This window comes from Thunnus maccoyii, chromosome 12 (genome assembly GCF_910596095.1).
Source record: "Thunnus maccoyii chromosome 12, fThuMac1.1, whole genome shotgun sequence".
NCBI lineage: Eukaryota > Metazoa > Chordata > Actinopteri > Scombriformes > Scombridae > Thunnus > Thunnus maccoyii.
Genome location: NC_056544.1, coordinates 24,152,326 through 24,169,485, shown reverse-complemented (window position 1 = coordinate 24,169,485; position 17,160 = coordinate 24,152,326). Strand labels below are relative to the sequence as shown.

The 17,160-nt window shown below is 38.4% G+C and overlaps 1 protein-coding gene across 2 annotated transcripts in view; it reads left to right on the top strand.

Moving 5' to 3' along the window:
• Positions 1–17,160, top strand: part of tep1 (telomerase-associated protein 1) — a 31,492-nt gene that overhangs the window by 13,114 nt on the left and 1,218 nt on the right. The window contains exons 23-53 of one of the 2 annotated variants that reach the window (XM_042427905.1): positions 120–308; positions 855–1,042; positions 1,141–1,282; positions 1,522–1,701; positions 1,795–1,887; positions 3,061–3,196; positions 3,357–3,516; positions 4,249–4,382; positions 4,477–4,565; positions 5,222–5,336; positions 5,475–5,501; positions 5,583–5,793; positions 5,970–6,090; positions 6,302–6,426; positions 6,519–6,618; positions 7,131–7,286; positions 7,606–7,818; positions 8,226–8,282; positions 8,576–8,711; positions 9,345–9,596; positions 9,809–9,963; positions 11,456–11,563; positions 12,288–12,392; positions 12,559–12,688; positions 12,806–12,891; positions 13,191–13,317; positions 14,292–14,422; positions 14,524–14,645; positions 15,704–15,847; positions 16,624–16,723; positions 16,972–17,083. In XM_042427905.1, the coding sequence (XP_042283839.1) occupies positions 120–308; positions 855–1,042; positions 1,141–1,282; positions 1,522–1,701; positions 1,795–1,887; positions 3,061–3,196; positions 3,357–3,516; positions 4,249–4,382; positions 4,477–4,565; positions 5,222–5,336; positions 5,475–5,501; positions 5,583–5,793; positions 5,970–6,090; positions 6,302–6,426; positions 6,519–6,618; positions 7,131–7,286; positions 7,606–7,818; positions 8,226–8,282; positions 8,576–8,711; positions 9,345–9,596; positions 9,809–9,963; positions 11,456–11,563; positions 12,288–12,392; positions 12,559–12,688; positions 12,806–12,891; positions 13,191–13,317; positions 14,292–14,422; positions 14,524–14,645; positions 15,704–15,847; positions 16,624–16,723; positions 16,972–17,083 (4,144 nt within the window). The remainder of the gene's footprint in view (positions 1–119; positions 309–854; positions 1,043–1,140; positions 1,283–1,521; positions 1,702–1,794; positions 1,888–3,060; positions 3,197–3,356; positions 3,517–4,248; positions 4,383–4,476; positions 4,566–5,221; positions 5,337–5,474; positions 5,502–5,582; positions 5,794–5,969; positions 6,091–6,301; positions 6,427–6,518; positions 6,619–7,130; positions 7,287–7,605; positions 7,819–8,225; positions 8,283–8,575; positions 8,712–9,344; positions 9,597–9,808; positions 9,964–11,455; positions 11,564–12,287; positions 12,393–12,558; positions 12,689–12,805; positions 12,892–13,190; positions 13,318–14,291; positions 14,423–14,523; positions 14,646–15,703; positions 15,848–16,623; positions 16,724–16,971; positions 17,084–17,160) is intronic. The other variant, XM_042427906.1, reaches the window with a different exon arrangement.

Below are 17,160 nucleotides of genomic sequence, written 5' to 3'. Positions count from 1 at the left end.
CATTAACCAAACTCAATTTTGTGAAACCATTGAAATCACTAAATCGGCATCTGTCAACTACATGGCTAACATACAGTAGATTACAAACAAGCACCTCATTGTTGTTCTCTAACTGGCAGAAGGGTGACGAGGCTGAGGATGTGTCAGACGTGACAGAGCAGGAGGTGCATCAGGGGGCGCTGCAGAGGCAGTTCTTCGGCAGGGCGAAGCTGCTGTCCGGGGCCGTAGAGATGGTGGAGCAGGTCCAGGCCAAAGGAGGGATGATGGTGGTGGAGGGAGCAGCTGGAGAGGGAAAAACTGTGTTCATGGTAAATTACATCACAAATTGTAACCCATGTAATTACATGTTACTTACATCTATCTAAAGCGTACGAGTAGGTGGACAGAATAACAGAAACACTTCATGAATAAAGGAAGTTACTCTGAGTAATGATAATCAGATGAACTAGTGTCTTTGTGATGCATTTGAGGTTTATGTTTATGCAGAAAGTCCAAATAGTATGATGACATTTGAACACGGGTGAATTAGATTTTGATTGTATGGTAAATAAAAAGAACCCATGTCAGGAGGGTTTATGTTTTTCTTAGTTCTACTAAGGTGCTCAATATTTATTTATTGTTATCTGTTTTGTTCTTTCATTTTTCCTGCTTCAAGTTTAAAAGAGCTTCCAGAGGAAGAATGTTGTGTTTTACTGAAATTAAACTTTTCAATGAATCTACATTTTTAGCTGCATTTTAAAACAAACTTTTTAAAAGATTAAATTTAATAAAAATCTTGGATGAAGGCAAATCCTGCCCACATAATTTGTGTACACGGGAAACACTGCTACCCATATTTACCTCCGTCTACACAGGCTGCTCTCGCAGACGCCCTCAGGACCGGCGTCAAGTCCAGGAGAAACCTGGTCTGTGATGTCATCTCCTACTCTACAGCTGCCAGCCAATCGGCACGCTCTGTGGAGAACCTCCTGCGATGCCTCATTCAGTGGTTGAGGAAGATGAAAGATGCTGAGGAGGAATCATCTTTCCCCCTCTCTTACAAGTAAGCAGCTTTTGAATTGTCCTCAATGTTCATCAGATTGTCTTTGCACTTACAATAGCTTCCACTTATATTTGATCACATATTTTCTGCGATCTCAGAGATTTGCTGTCAGAGTTTCACTCCAGTTTGAGTGACATAAAGAAGAACAGACCTCTGGTGCTGCTAGTTGACGGGGTTGATCTTGTACGAGACGGCAGGGGTCAGCTCAACTCTGATTGGATCCCGCAACAACTTCCACAGGTCAGTAAACAATTTGGATAAGTCCTTATTTTCAGTGCATACCCATTAAACCTGATTACCAATAAATGCTTTTATAATATTGTCTGTGTTAGGTATTTCACATGTTTTCACAAGATGTGAAATTTAATGGTTTGGATGTAGGATGAATGTGTGTTTTTATGGGATTAGTTTCATTGACATTTATCGTGTATATACATGGTTTGTTAATATGTGTGCGCCAAATCATTTTTTCTTGTCAGGGTGTGTGTTTGGTTGTGAGCGCCACATCCAATTCAGCACTGTTACAAACCCTGGCCAAGAAGAGAGGGACGCTCCTGTTTGCACTGGGACAACTTGCGATGCCCGACCGGAGAGAGATCGTTCAGAAAGGCCTGGACGCCTTCGGGAAGAAACTCAGTGACTCTGCATTCAACAACCAGGTTCTTCTTATATATTCTGCACAGAGTTTATGTTTCCTGCTGATAGCTGTAATTCACATCTCTAATTCACATGCTTTGTGTGTGCTCGTCCAGCTCCAGACACTGACAATGAAGAAGGGAGCAGTGAGTCCTCTCTACCTGCATCTGGCCTGTGAAGACCTGAGGAACTTTGCCTCCTTTGATAAGGTCAGACGTTACTTTTTCTACACACTTCAAAAATTGTGGTGTCTAATTTACTCCCAGTGTTGGCTGTGGTGATGCTCTCACATGGATACTTTAAACAAAAACCTCTTAAAATATGCAACCCAAGTCAGTAGTGGAGTGTAACTGTATGTAGGTACAATTTTGAGGTACTTCTACTTTACAGTATTTCCATTTTATGCTACTTTGTATTTCCGCTCCACTATATTTCAGTGGGAACTTTTTACTCAACTATATTTATTTGACAGTTTAGTTACTTTTCAGATCAAGACTCACCCATCCATCTACAGTACACATTAGGGATGAATTGTGACCAGTGGTGCCACATTTAATACTTAACCAGTGCAGACAGATTTAACGAGTAACAATTTTCAATTATTCAGATGATGTATTTTATATTTATACTTAATTTAGATCACTTTGTAGAGATCTGTTTTCACTTTGACATTAAAGGGTTTTATTCTGTTGGTCAGTGTCAAAAGTCACATTAAATCCCCTTTGATTCAATATCTGATTCAGTACTTATATTACTTAAATAAAATAGTAAAAACTGTGTGTATATATACAGTATATTCATATAATGAATGTTACACTGACTGGGGCCATTTTGCATAATGAGCACCTTCTTTTGATACTTAAAGTACATTTTTCAATTTATACTTACAACTACTAAAACTGTACTTTTACTTAAGTAAGATTTTGACCTGGGTACATACATTACACGTTTATCAACTTGACTTGTTGATAATAATGATTACACTGATCTCTGTCTTTCAATCAATCAATTAATCAACCAAACTTTATTTGTATAGCACCTTTCATACAAGTTAGTGCAATTCAGAGGCTTTAGAGATGATTAATAATAAGACAAATGTAAACAGTAAAATAATATGAGATAAATGCACATGAAAAATACAAAATGATGAAAATGTAATAATTAAACCAATAAGATAGATTTAAAATAAAATAAAAACTAGATAAAACAGATACAAGACAATGAGAAATAAAATAGATAAGAGGGAATAAAACATTTTACAATAAAATAAACAATTAAATAAAATAAATAATGGCCATGAAACATTCTAATCAAAACCAAAGAGGTAGGTTTTAATTTTTTACGTTTAAAAATATCAAACTCTTTCTGTCTTTGTGTCTCAGCTGAAGGAGAGCCTCCACAGCCTGCCCCAGTCTCTGAACCAGTTGGTCCAGTACAGCCTGGACAGACTGTGCTCGCTGCACAGAGGCATGCTGGGACTCCGCTGGGCTCTGGCAGCACTCACTGTCAGCACCACCGGTAAGATGAGTTTTTCACTTTTAGCATTATTTTTATTAAAGTTTGGAGTGCTGGTGCAATACAGTGTAATCTGTACTGGTTTAAAGTCTAATCAATCAATCAATCAATCAATCAAATGCTGCTGTGAGTGAAAAAAACATTTTCTCTTCTCGATCTCCAGGCCTGCGGGAGAGAGACTTATACTCTGTACTGAACACGTGCAATGACCTGTTCTCACGGGACGGACAGGTCACGTGGCAGGAAGTGTTGCACCTGTCCAGAAAGCCCAAAGGACGCATTCCCATGGCAACCTTTACCCGTATAGTGCAGAGCTTACAGAGGTAAGACTCTCGTTACGACTTACAGCCTTATAAATCCAGGAGGTAGCGATGTTGGGAGGAAGTGGGGACAAATGGTCTCTTCCTAATTGACTTTGGCTGCCTGTGAAAATTAATCTCACAGGCAGCCAAGACTTTTCTGTAGTTTTTTAGATTTCTTAGAGAATTCACGGAACATGTATATATGTTTATTATCTTTAGTCTCCTGTAATTTTCCTTTTTATTGCAGGATTTTTATTTTGTCGTAAACTCAGATTTATATAAAATCATTCACCACCCTTTTTCCTGATTTTTCTTCTTTTTTTTTTTTTTTAAATTTTTTTGAGAGTTTATGCTCTTAATGCCATCTCTGATTTACATAAGACAAACCACAGGGGTTGATACTGATTGTGTTCAAGATTTTGGAGGCATAGTTCAGCAGGATAAATCTGTTCAGAATATACTGAAGTGTGAGTAAAATTATCAACAACAATCCTAGAGGTACTTTACCCAGAGATATCAAACTTTTTTGGCAGTATTTTTTTATTTAAAGAGTTAAATACACAAAGAAAAAGTTCCCCTGTTCTCTCTAATTTATTCCTCCTCTAAAGAAGCCCCCTTTTCTACCCAGAATACTTTGAGGCAAAGTGTAACACTGGCACATGTTAATACCTAACTCACCCTCCTAGAAGTCAAGATGCCAAATATGAATTAACAAAAAACTAAATTTTTAGATATGTTGATCCTTATCTGCAGCCTGATTGGTTCATCTCGTTGCCACGACACCGACGACCTGCTGACTCTAAACAATCCGGAGGTGAGACGAGCCTTTGAAGACTTTCTCCTCCCAGCAGAAAGTGACAGAACCAGAGCTCACCTGGTGTTGGCAGGTACTGAACACACACGGTTTGTGTTTAAATACACAAAGTTTACGTCACTCTGTACTTCAGTGGCTCATTTAATAATCTCTCTCTGCTTCCACAGCTCATCTGTGGGTGCTGGCTGACGCTCAGGGCAAAGATACCTTTCTTCACTCTGAGGCCGACTCAGTTATGCACCTTCCCTCCAACTTGGTTAGTAATCTTCCACCCTTTACTTAAATGATACACAACATAAACAAAAGTGCTTTGGCACCAATTAACAAACTATATTATACATTTCTAGCAATACAACAAACAACCATTAAATATGTATTCACTACACTGGTTTCAGAACATCTTGCTGAAGGACTGTAGTTGAAAATCAGCCAACAGCATGTTTACGGAAATGTTGATTAATGTGCATCGTTAGTTTATATTCAATTCAATTAACCCCCATCAATCAGTATTTGAGAAAACTGAGAAGGAGCCAGAAATCAAGCACACTGTCAGTCACTTTTACTCACTTCATTTAACTTCAGTGTTTCAGGAGGCCTTGATTAATAATTAAACTCGAATGTTTCGGTCGTTAGATTGGTTCCTTCTCTTTTTACACTTTTTGGTCCTACACAGCTGACATTAAGACATTTTTAAAAATATTTACTGTAATATTTTTTACAGTGCACGAAACAAAAATTCTTATTAAGCTCTTGATTGTGTTTGTGTTTGATTGTCTGAAGAATGTTAAGCAGCAAACAAAATTCTCATTCAGAGAGAATTTTTATACACCTTGGTCAGACAAACAGAAACAGAAAACTGGTTATTGATGATATTTTTTTAACTCCTGGTTGCGTCTGTTTGGCTTCGGTTAGATTCAAAGCGACCAGTTGGAGGTGCTGCGTTCACTGCTCTCCAGCTACTACTTCTTGTATGCTAATGTGCGCCACGGCCTGCTGCACCACCTCCTGGAGACCTACAGCTTGTACGGTGAGTTATCAGGATATGCATGATGACACCATGTGAGAAACGTGATAACACGGCTTTCATCTGTTTCTCTTGATAAATGACGGTTAAATGGTTTTGTGGTTTATTGTTTATATCCTGTGAAATTTGTTTCCCCTGCAGATAAGAAGCACAAGTCTTCACCATCGTGTAAGTGTTTAAAAGCACCCTCAAATTCCTCACAAATGTGTTTTATTCCTTCCCGACACGAGTTTCTGTTTGTCCTCTCAGCTGGCTGCCAGGATAGTCTGCAGGACTGCCGGAGCTTCCTGCGACGTCACGCCCCCCTGCTCTCCTCCTGGCCGGCGCTTTTCATCCAGCAGGCCCTCAACGAGCCTCCGGAGACATCCGCTCACACCTGGGCACGAGGCCTGGTGGGAAAGGGAGGAGTCCGAGTAGTTGAGTGGCTAAACAACGACAATCAGATTACTCAAGAGACCAGGTAGGCAGGCTGACTGCGAGGTGGTTTTCAGTGTTTCCTAAATACATCAGAGAACTTCATCCCTTTAATCTATCAGCTTCTTTTTGTTTTCATTCATATGTGATCCTTATAGGTTTAGTGTTTGATTCAGTATTGATATTTAGGAATGGTGTTGATGGTCTCGTGTTTCATGGCAGTGAGCTGGTGTCGACCTTCCTCTCTGAACCGACCTGTTTGGTTGTGAGCTTGGACGGAGAGCTGATGGTGGTTGGTACTGCACAGGGAACGCTGCATTTCATCAACACTCAGACGGGACAGGTATGAACACACTTCAACGCCGCACATCTCCCAGGATTTGTGGTTTTGTTCTGACACGCAACGAATAGAAGTTAACTGTTTTTGTCTCCTTTGTGTTTTTATCATGTCATTTTATTACGTAGATTCAGAGAAAAATTACTTTTCTGTGTTTCACTTTCTGAGAAATAAGCTTATAAGTGTCTGATAACATCCTTCTCCTGGGTGTGAACAGGAAGTGAAGTCGCTGATGAGCAGCTGTGACGGCATCTCCAGCTGTGTCTTCCTGAAGGATGGACGTCTTGCTACCACCTCCTTTGATGGACGAATAGAGATTTGGGACATCGGGAACGGATGCAGGTGAGACGAAAACACCTCGGATTGTACAAATCCCACGATCCTGTTGGATTCTCCACATACATCACAAGCTAATGACCTTCTTCTCTTTGCAGGACTGCTCTAATTAATGGCCACACTAATGTGATAACAGGAAGTGATATCACTGCAGACAGGAAGCACCTCGCAACTGTGTCCCTGGACTTCATGCTGAAAGTTAGTCTCGACCAAATCATTAAACTTTTAACTGTTGAGTTTACAATAAAGCTGTCACACCGTTATGTAAGTGTAAGAAGGATAAAGGATGATAACATCTTGAGGGTTAAAGCGATCAATACTTAAATTAATACTAAATTGATTTTATTGACCCTTGAGCTGCTACAATTAGTCGGTTAGTGGATTAGCTGATCTACAGAAAATTAATCGACAACTGTTTTGATAACCAAATAATTGTTTTAGTCATTTTTTAAAGAGAAAATGCCAAAACTTTGCTAGTTGCATCTTCTCAAATGTGAAAATTTTAAGCCTTTTTGTGTCATACATGATGGTAAAGTGAATATCTTTGGATTTTCGACCGTTGATTTGACAAAACAAGACATTTAAAGACATCTAAGAAATTATAACAGGCTTTTTTCACTATTTTCTGACAATTTATAGACAAAACAATGAACCAGTAATGAAAATAATTGTTAGTTGCAGCCTTCATTGACCCTAATGTTTTTCTTCAGGTGTGGTCCTCCACTAAAGGTCATGAAGTAGCTGCTCTACCCAGCATCAGCCCTTTGAACTGTGTAACCTTTGACCCCGAGGGTCGGCTGCTGGCTGCTGGCTGCTGGAACGGGAATGTGATTGTGTGGAACTGGCTCCAGAATAAAACTCGAACGGTGAGTTATGATGAGGAGAGACGAGAGGTAATAATCACTGGTATCAGGAGCTCAAGTCACGGCCATGTTTATTTTAATGCTCACATTCACAAAGTAATAACTTTAAAGATAAAGATTAGATTATATTTGGTTATATTTGTTTGTGAACAGAACTTCTGTATGAGTATATTTCGGTGTTTTCTTATTTTTGCCATTATTTAACCCCTACATACTGTTCCAGTCAAATTTGACCCATTTTTACATTCCAATATTATGTGAGCAATCACAGACGACATGATAATGATTTTGTTTTTTTTGTTGTTTTTTTATAATTCCTCAGTCCCTGTCCGGTCACCAGCGCTCCGTCCGCAGTCTCTCCTTCTCTCCCTCCTCCTCTATGCTCTGCTCTGGCTCTGTGTGTGGAGAGGTGAGGGTGTGGTCAATACCCACCTCCACCTGCGTTGGATGCTTCCAGGCTCACTGCGGAGCCACAGAGGCCCTGACCTTCCTGGATGAAGGGAACATGTTGTTGAGCGCCGGCTCCGATCACATGGTGAGGAGTCCGAAAAAATTAATCTTACATTTTTGATGTGTCTTCACTATTTAACCGGAGACAAAATGTGATTTGTTGTGGACCAAAAAGTTGCAGCTTCAGCTAAATGATTTTACACATTTTGTAAGACAGGAATCTAAAGAAAAACAGAAACCTAAATTCAGACTCTTCCTCATTTTGAAAGGAATATCCTCTTTTTTTCTCTGTGTTTTCTGGCTTTCCTGCTCCGTTTAAAATGTCACAAAATAGTGAAAAATTCCCAAAGTGACGTCTTCAAATCGCTTGTTTTGTCTGACCAGTAGTCAAGTAGTCAAACAAATCCAGTTTACAATCATATAAAACAGAGAAAAGAAACAAATCACACTCATACTTGTTTTAAAATGTTTTCTTGTCCTCCTGTTCAACAGCTCCAGCTCTGGTCGGGGGGACTCGGGCGTTCAGTCGCTGCATTAAAAAGTGATGAAGTAAGTTCATCTTCAAATTCAGGTCACCTAACTCATCTTCATCTGTTTCAGTTATCTTTTATGGCATAGTCTGTGAGTACATGAACAGTTAGGGGGGAAGAAAAGATAGCTGCCATTTAGGGAAAAATTTGATGTCTTCTGTTAAAATATAACACGTAGTCATACCTTTTAAAAGATGGTCATGATTAGTGTATCTTAACATACTCAAGGATGATTTTAAGATATTATTCCCCAAATGGATGTGAAACTTTGCTCTCCAAATATCAAATATCCCGTCTCCTTTGTTTTTGTAGTGCGAGCAGGAGCCTCCTCAGAAGAAAATGAAGTCCGTAACCTCGGAGCCTGCTGCGCTGTGCGTGGCTGTGAACGGAGACTATGTGGCTGTTGGATACCATGTTGAAGGCATAAAACTCTTCAGTCTCACGTCAGGTGTGTTTATGTGCCAAATAACATATTTATGAATGGAATGAGTGGAAGACACTAATGTGACAGACATCCTAATGTATGCTGGAAATACTGAAACAACATACAACTTAATCATTTTACTGTTTACAAGTGTTTTTGTCTGTATACTGTAGCTACAGCAGCTCTGCTACATAAACACTTCTAAAGGATCAACACTGAAAAACCTGCCTTGATTTAACAAACACTGTTTGAGTTTGTGTTGCTTTCCTCTTATTTCTTTTTTATTACTTTCATTTTTACTGTTATATTACTGTCTGTCTTTTTACTAGCACTTATTGTATAGTGCTTTGTGAAGTCACCTCTAGAAAGGTGCTTTATAAATAAACTTTACTTACTTACTACTTTGTCAAAATCGGGCTTTATTGGGTTTTCACACAGAAAATAAACAAGAATATAAAACAGATACAGATTATGAAATAACTAAGCGATACTGTGGAATATTGCTGAAAATAATATGCAGTAATAAAGATATGAAACGTGTAAATTTGTCAATAACAACAGTATATACTGCCATAAATGATGCAAGCAATATATACTTATTATGAGTTTGAAGTAACCTCCTCTGTTTCCTTTATTATTTATGTATTTTGGTTGTAGGTGAGGAGATTTGGGCGTCTAAGTTAGTCGACGTGAGCGTACTGTGCCTGCAGTGGCTCGTTGTGGACGCAGAGCAGACGGCTCCTGAGCTGCTGGTGTCTGCGGGAGGAGACGCACGTCTGCGGGTCTGGAAGAGGAAAGAAGGAGAGGAGGGAATGCTGGGAGGCCTGACAGAGTTTGGGATGTTTGGGGCGCAGTCGGGCGTCATCCTGGCACTCGCACAAAACTCCACTTACCTGGCTACAGCTTCAGGTGAGTCTTGCTGATGGTAACACTTCAGGAGTGTTTTATAAAAAATGTCCTTAAACATCACAGAAATACATTTTATAATGGTTTCCAAGGCGACACACTATATTTCTCAGGAAGAAGGTGCTTTCCCTCCTCACCTTGGTTATTTCTAATAAAATGTCACACTTTCTATAACTGTTTCATTATTTGAGCCTCTGTGTTTCCTTTTGAATTAGATGGCTGCACCATTGCTCTGTGGTTGTTGAGCGAGTTGGCCCTTGACCCCTGCACTGAGCCTAAGGGCCCGTTGCTGAGGGGCCACAGCGGAGGGGTCACCTGTCTGGCTTTCAGCCCTGATGGCGGAGAGCTACTGTCTGGTGGAAAAGATCAGGTAAGTGAGTGTGTGTTGTAACAAAACTATCATTTTCTCTTTGACTTGAAAGTGCTACACTTGATATAAGCGACTCAGACTGCTGAAGCTTCATATTATCTTCAGATAAACTTTTAAATACTGTGGATTTTGTCCACCATCACTTAAATTGTAAGCATGTTTAGAGAAGATCTTCTAATGGTCAGTGTGAACAGGACGAATTTTTACAGCGAACAAAACCTGTTTCAATGTTCATTTGGGCATTTGAAAAATGTGAACCCGTCCTTTCTTTCCACTGCTTTAATATTTTAATTACTGCTTCAATTTGTCCACTACAGTTCAAGTAGTGTTCAAAACAGGAGCTTAAAAAAATGTAGAAGTAAACCTTGTTATGATGATTCAAATTTGGCAAAGTAGGAGAGCAGTTGAACTGCTGCCCCTCAAAACCTACAATCAGTCTGATAGAGTTACACCTATGTGATTAACTTGGTGAGTTGTTTATTAATTCATTAGTCCATAAAATGTCAAAAAAAAAAAATTAAATGTCTGTCTCAGTTTGCTTAGAGCCCAAAGTGACATCTTCAAATTGCTTGTTTGTCTGATCAACAGTCCAAACATTAAACAATTTACAATATAAAGCAGTAAAAAGACCCGAATCAGAGGCAAAAATGTCAAACAAACTGTATAATGAGACCTGTCGTCTAGAGAGCTGCTGCTGCTGCCTGGAATATTCTCCCTACAGATAGAAGACAAATAGTCACTAAAACGAGACCTGATGAATCTTATATTGATGTTGCTGCAGTAACACTAACATAGTTACTGCAGTTTTGGAACCGTTTTGATTATTTTTTAAATTTTCTTTTTGTTACTATCTTGACAATTTTGTTTTTGTTTTTATTGTACCTTTGTATTGTCTGCTTTTTCAGATTTATTTAACTTATTTCCTGATCTCTATGTTTGACTTGTTTAGCTTTTTCTTGTTTTATTGATCAATATGATTTTAAATTGCTGTTTGTTTGTTTGTTGCTGTTGTTGTGTGGACCCCAGGAAGAGTAGCGACCACTTTGAGGAAGCTAATGTGGATCCAAATAAAGAATAAATCACACTCATGCTTAAGAAACTGGAACCAGATAATGTTTGGCAAGTTTGCTTGATAGATGACTTAAACCATTAACGGATTATCAAAATTGTTGGCAATTCATTTTTTGTAGATCAACTAATCAATTAAATAAACAAAAATAAGTAAATTTCTCCAGTTCCACTAAAATACCAGAAAAATGGATACACCTGTAAATGTAGACTTCAGTCACTCCTGACATTTGTCTCATTTAATAACACTGAATACAAGAAACTGAAGGTTAAATTATATTTTCTTAACTTAAAATGTGTCTTTAACATTGTGAATTCAAAAGGGGAACATACAGTCGTGTAACACTGTTGAATGTGTAGCTTTTCATACAGCACAAAGACCACAACTCTGTTTCAAACTTGACCCTGGATCTGTTGTTTTCAGGCTCTGATGGTTTGGGACGTGAGTTCGTCTCCTGCTGTTCTTTCTAAGTCGCTGCCTCACTCTCACAGAGACTGGATCACCGGCTGCGTTTGGACTCCAGACTGTGTGGTGAGTCGTCATGTTGCACCCTGCAGCAACCTGATTTACAGAGTTATTACTATAAACCAGTTAGATTTCAGGATTTTTCATTTGAGAGCTGTCTGTATGTTTTGTTTATTTCTTTTAATTCATATAACACTGTTTAGGATTGTATCTGAGGCCATCTTTCCCAGTGGTAATTGAGGTCTAATAGACTTATTTGAATATTCATCAGGTTTAAGAGGACTCATGCAAATATACAGTTTGTTCTGTGTTACATGGAGGCTGGAGACACACGATAAACAACAGGCAGCTTTATTTATGGTTGACTGAAAGTCAGTTGTTGTTGCCTGTGTTAGACTGCCACCTATTTGTGTTTGTGAAGAACAAATCTGTTATGGTAGAACAGGCTAAATGTTGTGGAATTAATAGTGTTGGAATTCACGTATTAGAATTTAATTCCTGGCAGGTTAATTGGACTTAATTTCACTAGCATGCATTGTTCAAATGTCATGCTGTAACCATGGTTTCAATGATGTAACAAGGTTATTTATTGAGATTTACAGAAGCCTTGTAATTATTTTATCTACAGTAGATTTGTGACAAATTAAGAAAAATTTTGATGTAAACTAAAAGTCTTGCTTTTTTTTGTCTAGCTTGAGGGCCAGATTTGGCCCACGGACCACTATTTGCCTACTCAGTAGTATCTCTCTCCAAAGACTTGTCTTCACCAGCCTTTGTCTTTCTTTTCAAGGTGAGCTCCTCAAATGATGGGAGGCTTTGTTTATGGGACCTGCAGGCAGGCCAATGTCTCCGAGAAATCTCCTGGAAGAGTCCTCTCACCTCCGTCTGCTGTCTGGTGAGAAACTTACACATCTGTCCATCAGACAAAACACAATCTATGTTGTTTTCTTCTTTCCTGAAGACTTTTATGTAGTTAATTGTTTTATCGGAGGAAGCAGCTCTGAGTTATTTTCTTTCCTGTACTTCTGTGTTGACTAGCTGTTTGGTGTTTGTGTGTGCAGGGACGGTATGTGATCGCTGGCTGTGCAGAGGGGGCGCTACATGTCTGGAACTGGGAAACAAGCATAGAAATCAGCCACATTGCTGCCCACAAGCAACGCATACACCACTGCTCTCTCCTCCCCAATACAGGTAAGGTTGCATTCATACATTTGTCTTTCTTCCTTATATTGATTAATGTGAGTCACCAAGCCTTATTTTAATGTTAATATTTCCTTTTTTCTTTTAATTATTGCTTTGTTTTATAAGACAAGAACAAAGAAGTCAACCCTGAAGAAATGACTGTTTTCACTGCGTCTGATGATGGCACAGTGAAGCTCTGGAAACCTTTACAGGTCTGTCGGCTAAAATCAAATGAGAAAATAGTTTTATGCGTTTTTAACAATGTATAAAAATATTTTTGTCATATTATTTTACATTATTTCTGTCATACTTGTGCATTTTTTCTTTATTCTTGCAGTTGTTTACAATTTAGTTTTATTTGCACATTTTCTCTGTTTTTTTCACAGGTTTTGTCTTATAAAAGTCTTTTTTTTCTGCATGAAAGATTCTTGACCATGATAAAATAGTGGACACTGTCTCTTTTTTCCCCTGTTTTAGTCTTATCATTCACATCCTGTATCTCCGTGTACAGGTGGAGCACTTCGGCACCTTCCAGGGTCACAGCGGTGCGATTCATGGAGTCGTTGACAAGGAAGGATCCCAGGAGTTCCTCACTGTTTCTGAAGACTGCTCATTGCGATGCTGGACACTGACAACAGGTAAAACTGTATATTCTGCCTCTACTAAATACCACTGACGAACAAATTGGTTCATAATGGTAACGCGATCGGTGTCCGTTCATGAAATGCGTTGCTCCAAAACAATACTGTGCAGTTTATAAAGCTTAATTTCAAAATAAGACCATAATTAGTGGTAGGACTGCATGCTTATCGCTGAAATGATAATTAAAATATTAAGTTAAGTATCAACATCATGATTATCACAACTACTCGTCCATTTTTAGGGACACAAGAGTTTAATCACACTTTTATATTTTAAATTGACCAATTTCCTCAGTTTCCTTTTTTTTATAAATAAGGACCAATCTGTCAAAGTTCATTCATTTTTTAATGCCCTCAGTCAATAAACAAGTCACTGTTGTCCAGGTCATCCAACCGCCCTCTTCTGTATCTATTACATCTATTAGATGCTGGTTAGTGAAGGAGATGATACCTGGTTATTTGCAATTATTTTGATAATTGAATAATCATTTTAGTAATTTTTAACAAAACAATGTAACAAAAAAATTGGCTATTTTGCTACAATAAAAACATCCTTAAAAAAAAGAACACCAAACATTTATTGGTTCCAGCTTCTCAAATGTCATTATTAAATGATTTTCTTTGTCATACATGATAGTAAACTGAATATCTTTGGATTTTGGACCGTTGGTCGGACAAAACAAGACATATGAAGACATCTCCTTTGACTCTTGAGAGTTATACCGGACATTTTTCACTATTTTCTGACATTTTATAGACAAAACGATTCATCGATTAATCAAGAAAATAATTGGCAGAGTAATTGATAATGAAAATAATTATTAGTTGGTGTCGCAGTTACCTTTATGTTCACGTTATGGCATCGGTGTAATCACGATTACGCTATGATTAACTGTGCAGCACTAACATATGGTGTCTGACCTTTTTGTATATAAAAAAGTTGACCTGTGTGTTCTGTGTTTTCTGTGCAGAGAGTCTTCCCAGCCTGAGAGGCAACGTCACAGCTCTGTGCTTCTCTCAGACAGATGATTTACTTCTTGCTTGTTATGAATCTGGTTTACTGGAGTTATGGCAGCACAACACAGTGGTTGGCCACAAGCAGGTGAAGAAATACACTAGAAACGGGATGCATAACAAACATATATGTTTGTGTAACCATGCGGGGTGTTTGTGTGTGTGTGTGTGTGTGTTTGTGTGTTTCAGGCGTCAGACAGCACCGTCACAGCGATCTGCTCGATGCCTGATGGCAAGTTTGCTGTCAGCTACATGAAACTTTGTGTTGATGTGTGGAAGCTGGTGTGGAATCATCAACGTAGCACCGCAAGGTACAAAACGAAAAAACAATCACACAATTAAGCTACCAAACAGGACCTTCACTGTCCTCCATTTTTATTATTTTTATGTATTTAAAGACACCCTGTAGAGTTTCTAACCTCTATTAGTGCTATGGAGCAGTTTTTGTATGATTTTTTGTTTGCCTCTTGCACAGATGACATGATACTGAGTCCTGCTAATGGTTTCACACTATTACAATGATTTACCTTTGGCTGTAATGTGGCAAAAAACAGCAACAAAGGCAGTAAGACTGCAAACTCGTAAACAGGTTTCAGATTTTAAATACCTTTTTCAAATCGGTTTTGCAAGTGTTTTATGAAGAAGGGAATACATTGAGCCAGTTTGTTAGGATACAAGGATACACGTGTTTGAGTAACACTCAAAGTAAACATAACTTCTATTTGTTTACAAGTAAACTCCACAGGGCCCCTTTAACCTTTATTTAGCTAGAGAAGTTACAAACAAATTCTTGTTCATAATGAAAGAAACAAGACAACGCAACAGAAAAAAGGAAACAATAAATAGACTTTTATTGATTTATTGACCACCCAAAGACTCTGGTATAATCATATATTTCAATCTTTAGCATTCTGGGAAATATAAACTGTTTTCAGAGGTAGGTCTCGATATTGTGCCAGTTTCTGTAGTGGTGTAAAATCAGCACACTGTAAGAAGTTAGAAAAATGGGAGGGCACTGTTAAGATACGCTATATTCCCCTTTCTGCTTTTCATAAGAGACCTCTGACTGTTTAAAAGTAACTTGACATGTCTGTATAAGGTCGGCATTCAGTTGGATTTTATAGAACCTGAATCTTTTTTAATCACTTATTGAATCTACTTTGGTTTTGCTTTACACAGTTTGAAGGGCGGGAAACAGTGAACTATGTTGAGTTTCAGAACATTAAAAGTGGAGTGAAGGAAAACTGGGGGATTTTAAAGCCCTGTTTCATGTGAGAGTTAAAAAATGGAGTCATAAAATACTACAATGTGTAATGAATTTGATTTTACACACTAAAATTGCTCTGTTCTGTGTTTGTACTGCTCTCAGCCTGGTGAAGATAACCACGTACGCAGTGACAGAACCAGCGGTCCGCCTCACATACTGCACCGCCCTGATCGGCGTGTGCGAATCTGGAACAATATTTAACGTCGCCTGCGATGAGGACAACAAGTGGGAAAGCACGATCAATGAGTAATACTACATATGTACCAATTTTCTGCAGAGTTGTTTTAGCAAACCAATATCCAAGTTGATTTACACTTATTATTAAGAAGAAGTGAGATTTCTCTAAAATTCAAAACCTGACACAGTTTTAATCATATTGTTTTAGTTTTGATTTTTCCCTTTTTTGAATTGAAACAGAGGAATTAAGACCAAGTAGATCCGAGTCCTGGTGTTGTTTTGTTAGCCTTTTAGCTATTTCAAATCCAGATCATCAAAAATCTCCTGCACACCTGTGTAGTCTTTGTGACAGGTGCGTTGGTGGAGTAGCCACGTCCTAAAAACAGGAAGGGACACCCGCACACTGTCTGCCTTCACTTACTCAATAAAGATACTTTAATATATATGTTTTGGTCAACGACCTTCTACAGGTATTCAGGTACTCCAAATCCAACATGGCTGCTGATATTTGTCACTTTTGATCATTTCCTGTTTAAATTAGTTGTAACTGACCGCTCTAGTCAGCTGAAACTGATACATATTGGTTGTTTAATTTAGCAGAACTTTTTAGGAGCCCTGTATCGTTGTTCTTCGTGTTGAATATGTACAGAACCGAAGCTTGTGAATACAGATTTTTATTTAAATTTGATATTTAACTTTTCATTCATGCCACTTCTCTTTCTGCCATTCAGACCAGCTTTGTTCTAAATATTTTGTTTGTTTTTGCTTATACACTGACAGCTTTTGGTTTTTAATCTTCAGAATCTTAGTTTTAAAAGAGACTTGTGTATTTGTCTTTATTGAAGTTGGCAACATCGAGTACGAGTTCTGGGGATGATCCGTAACGATGAGAAAAGCATGTGGCTGGTGGGCGAGGAGGAAGGAGAAGTTAACATCGGCTTCATGGTCAGTTTCACCCAACCAGCAGCTCATTTCCTTAATATCATCATTGCATTGTGATAGCAGGCTTGTATTTGATATATTAAGATAAAGTTCTATTAAGTACAGTTTTACAGTGAAGCAAAAAATCCAGTTTACTTCTCTTTGTAACTTTTCATCTCAATCACATATGGGGTCAAAGCTCAAGTAAAGCACACCACAGATTTTGTTTTCAGTAAATGTTCATGGGTGACACCGTCCTCTCTTCCTTTCAGTTTGCTATGGGCCCCCAAAATAATATCAATTCAGCTTTCAGCTCAATTACCTTACGGATCGACGAGAAGGAGAAGCAGGGAAGCCTGATAACAGCTGCAACTATTGACAAAGGTACAAATAAACAAATATTACTGTTTTCATCACAGTTACTACTCTTACTTCAGCCATATTTACTCACTTATACACTT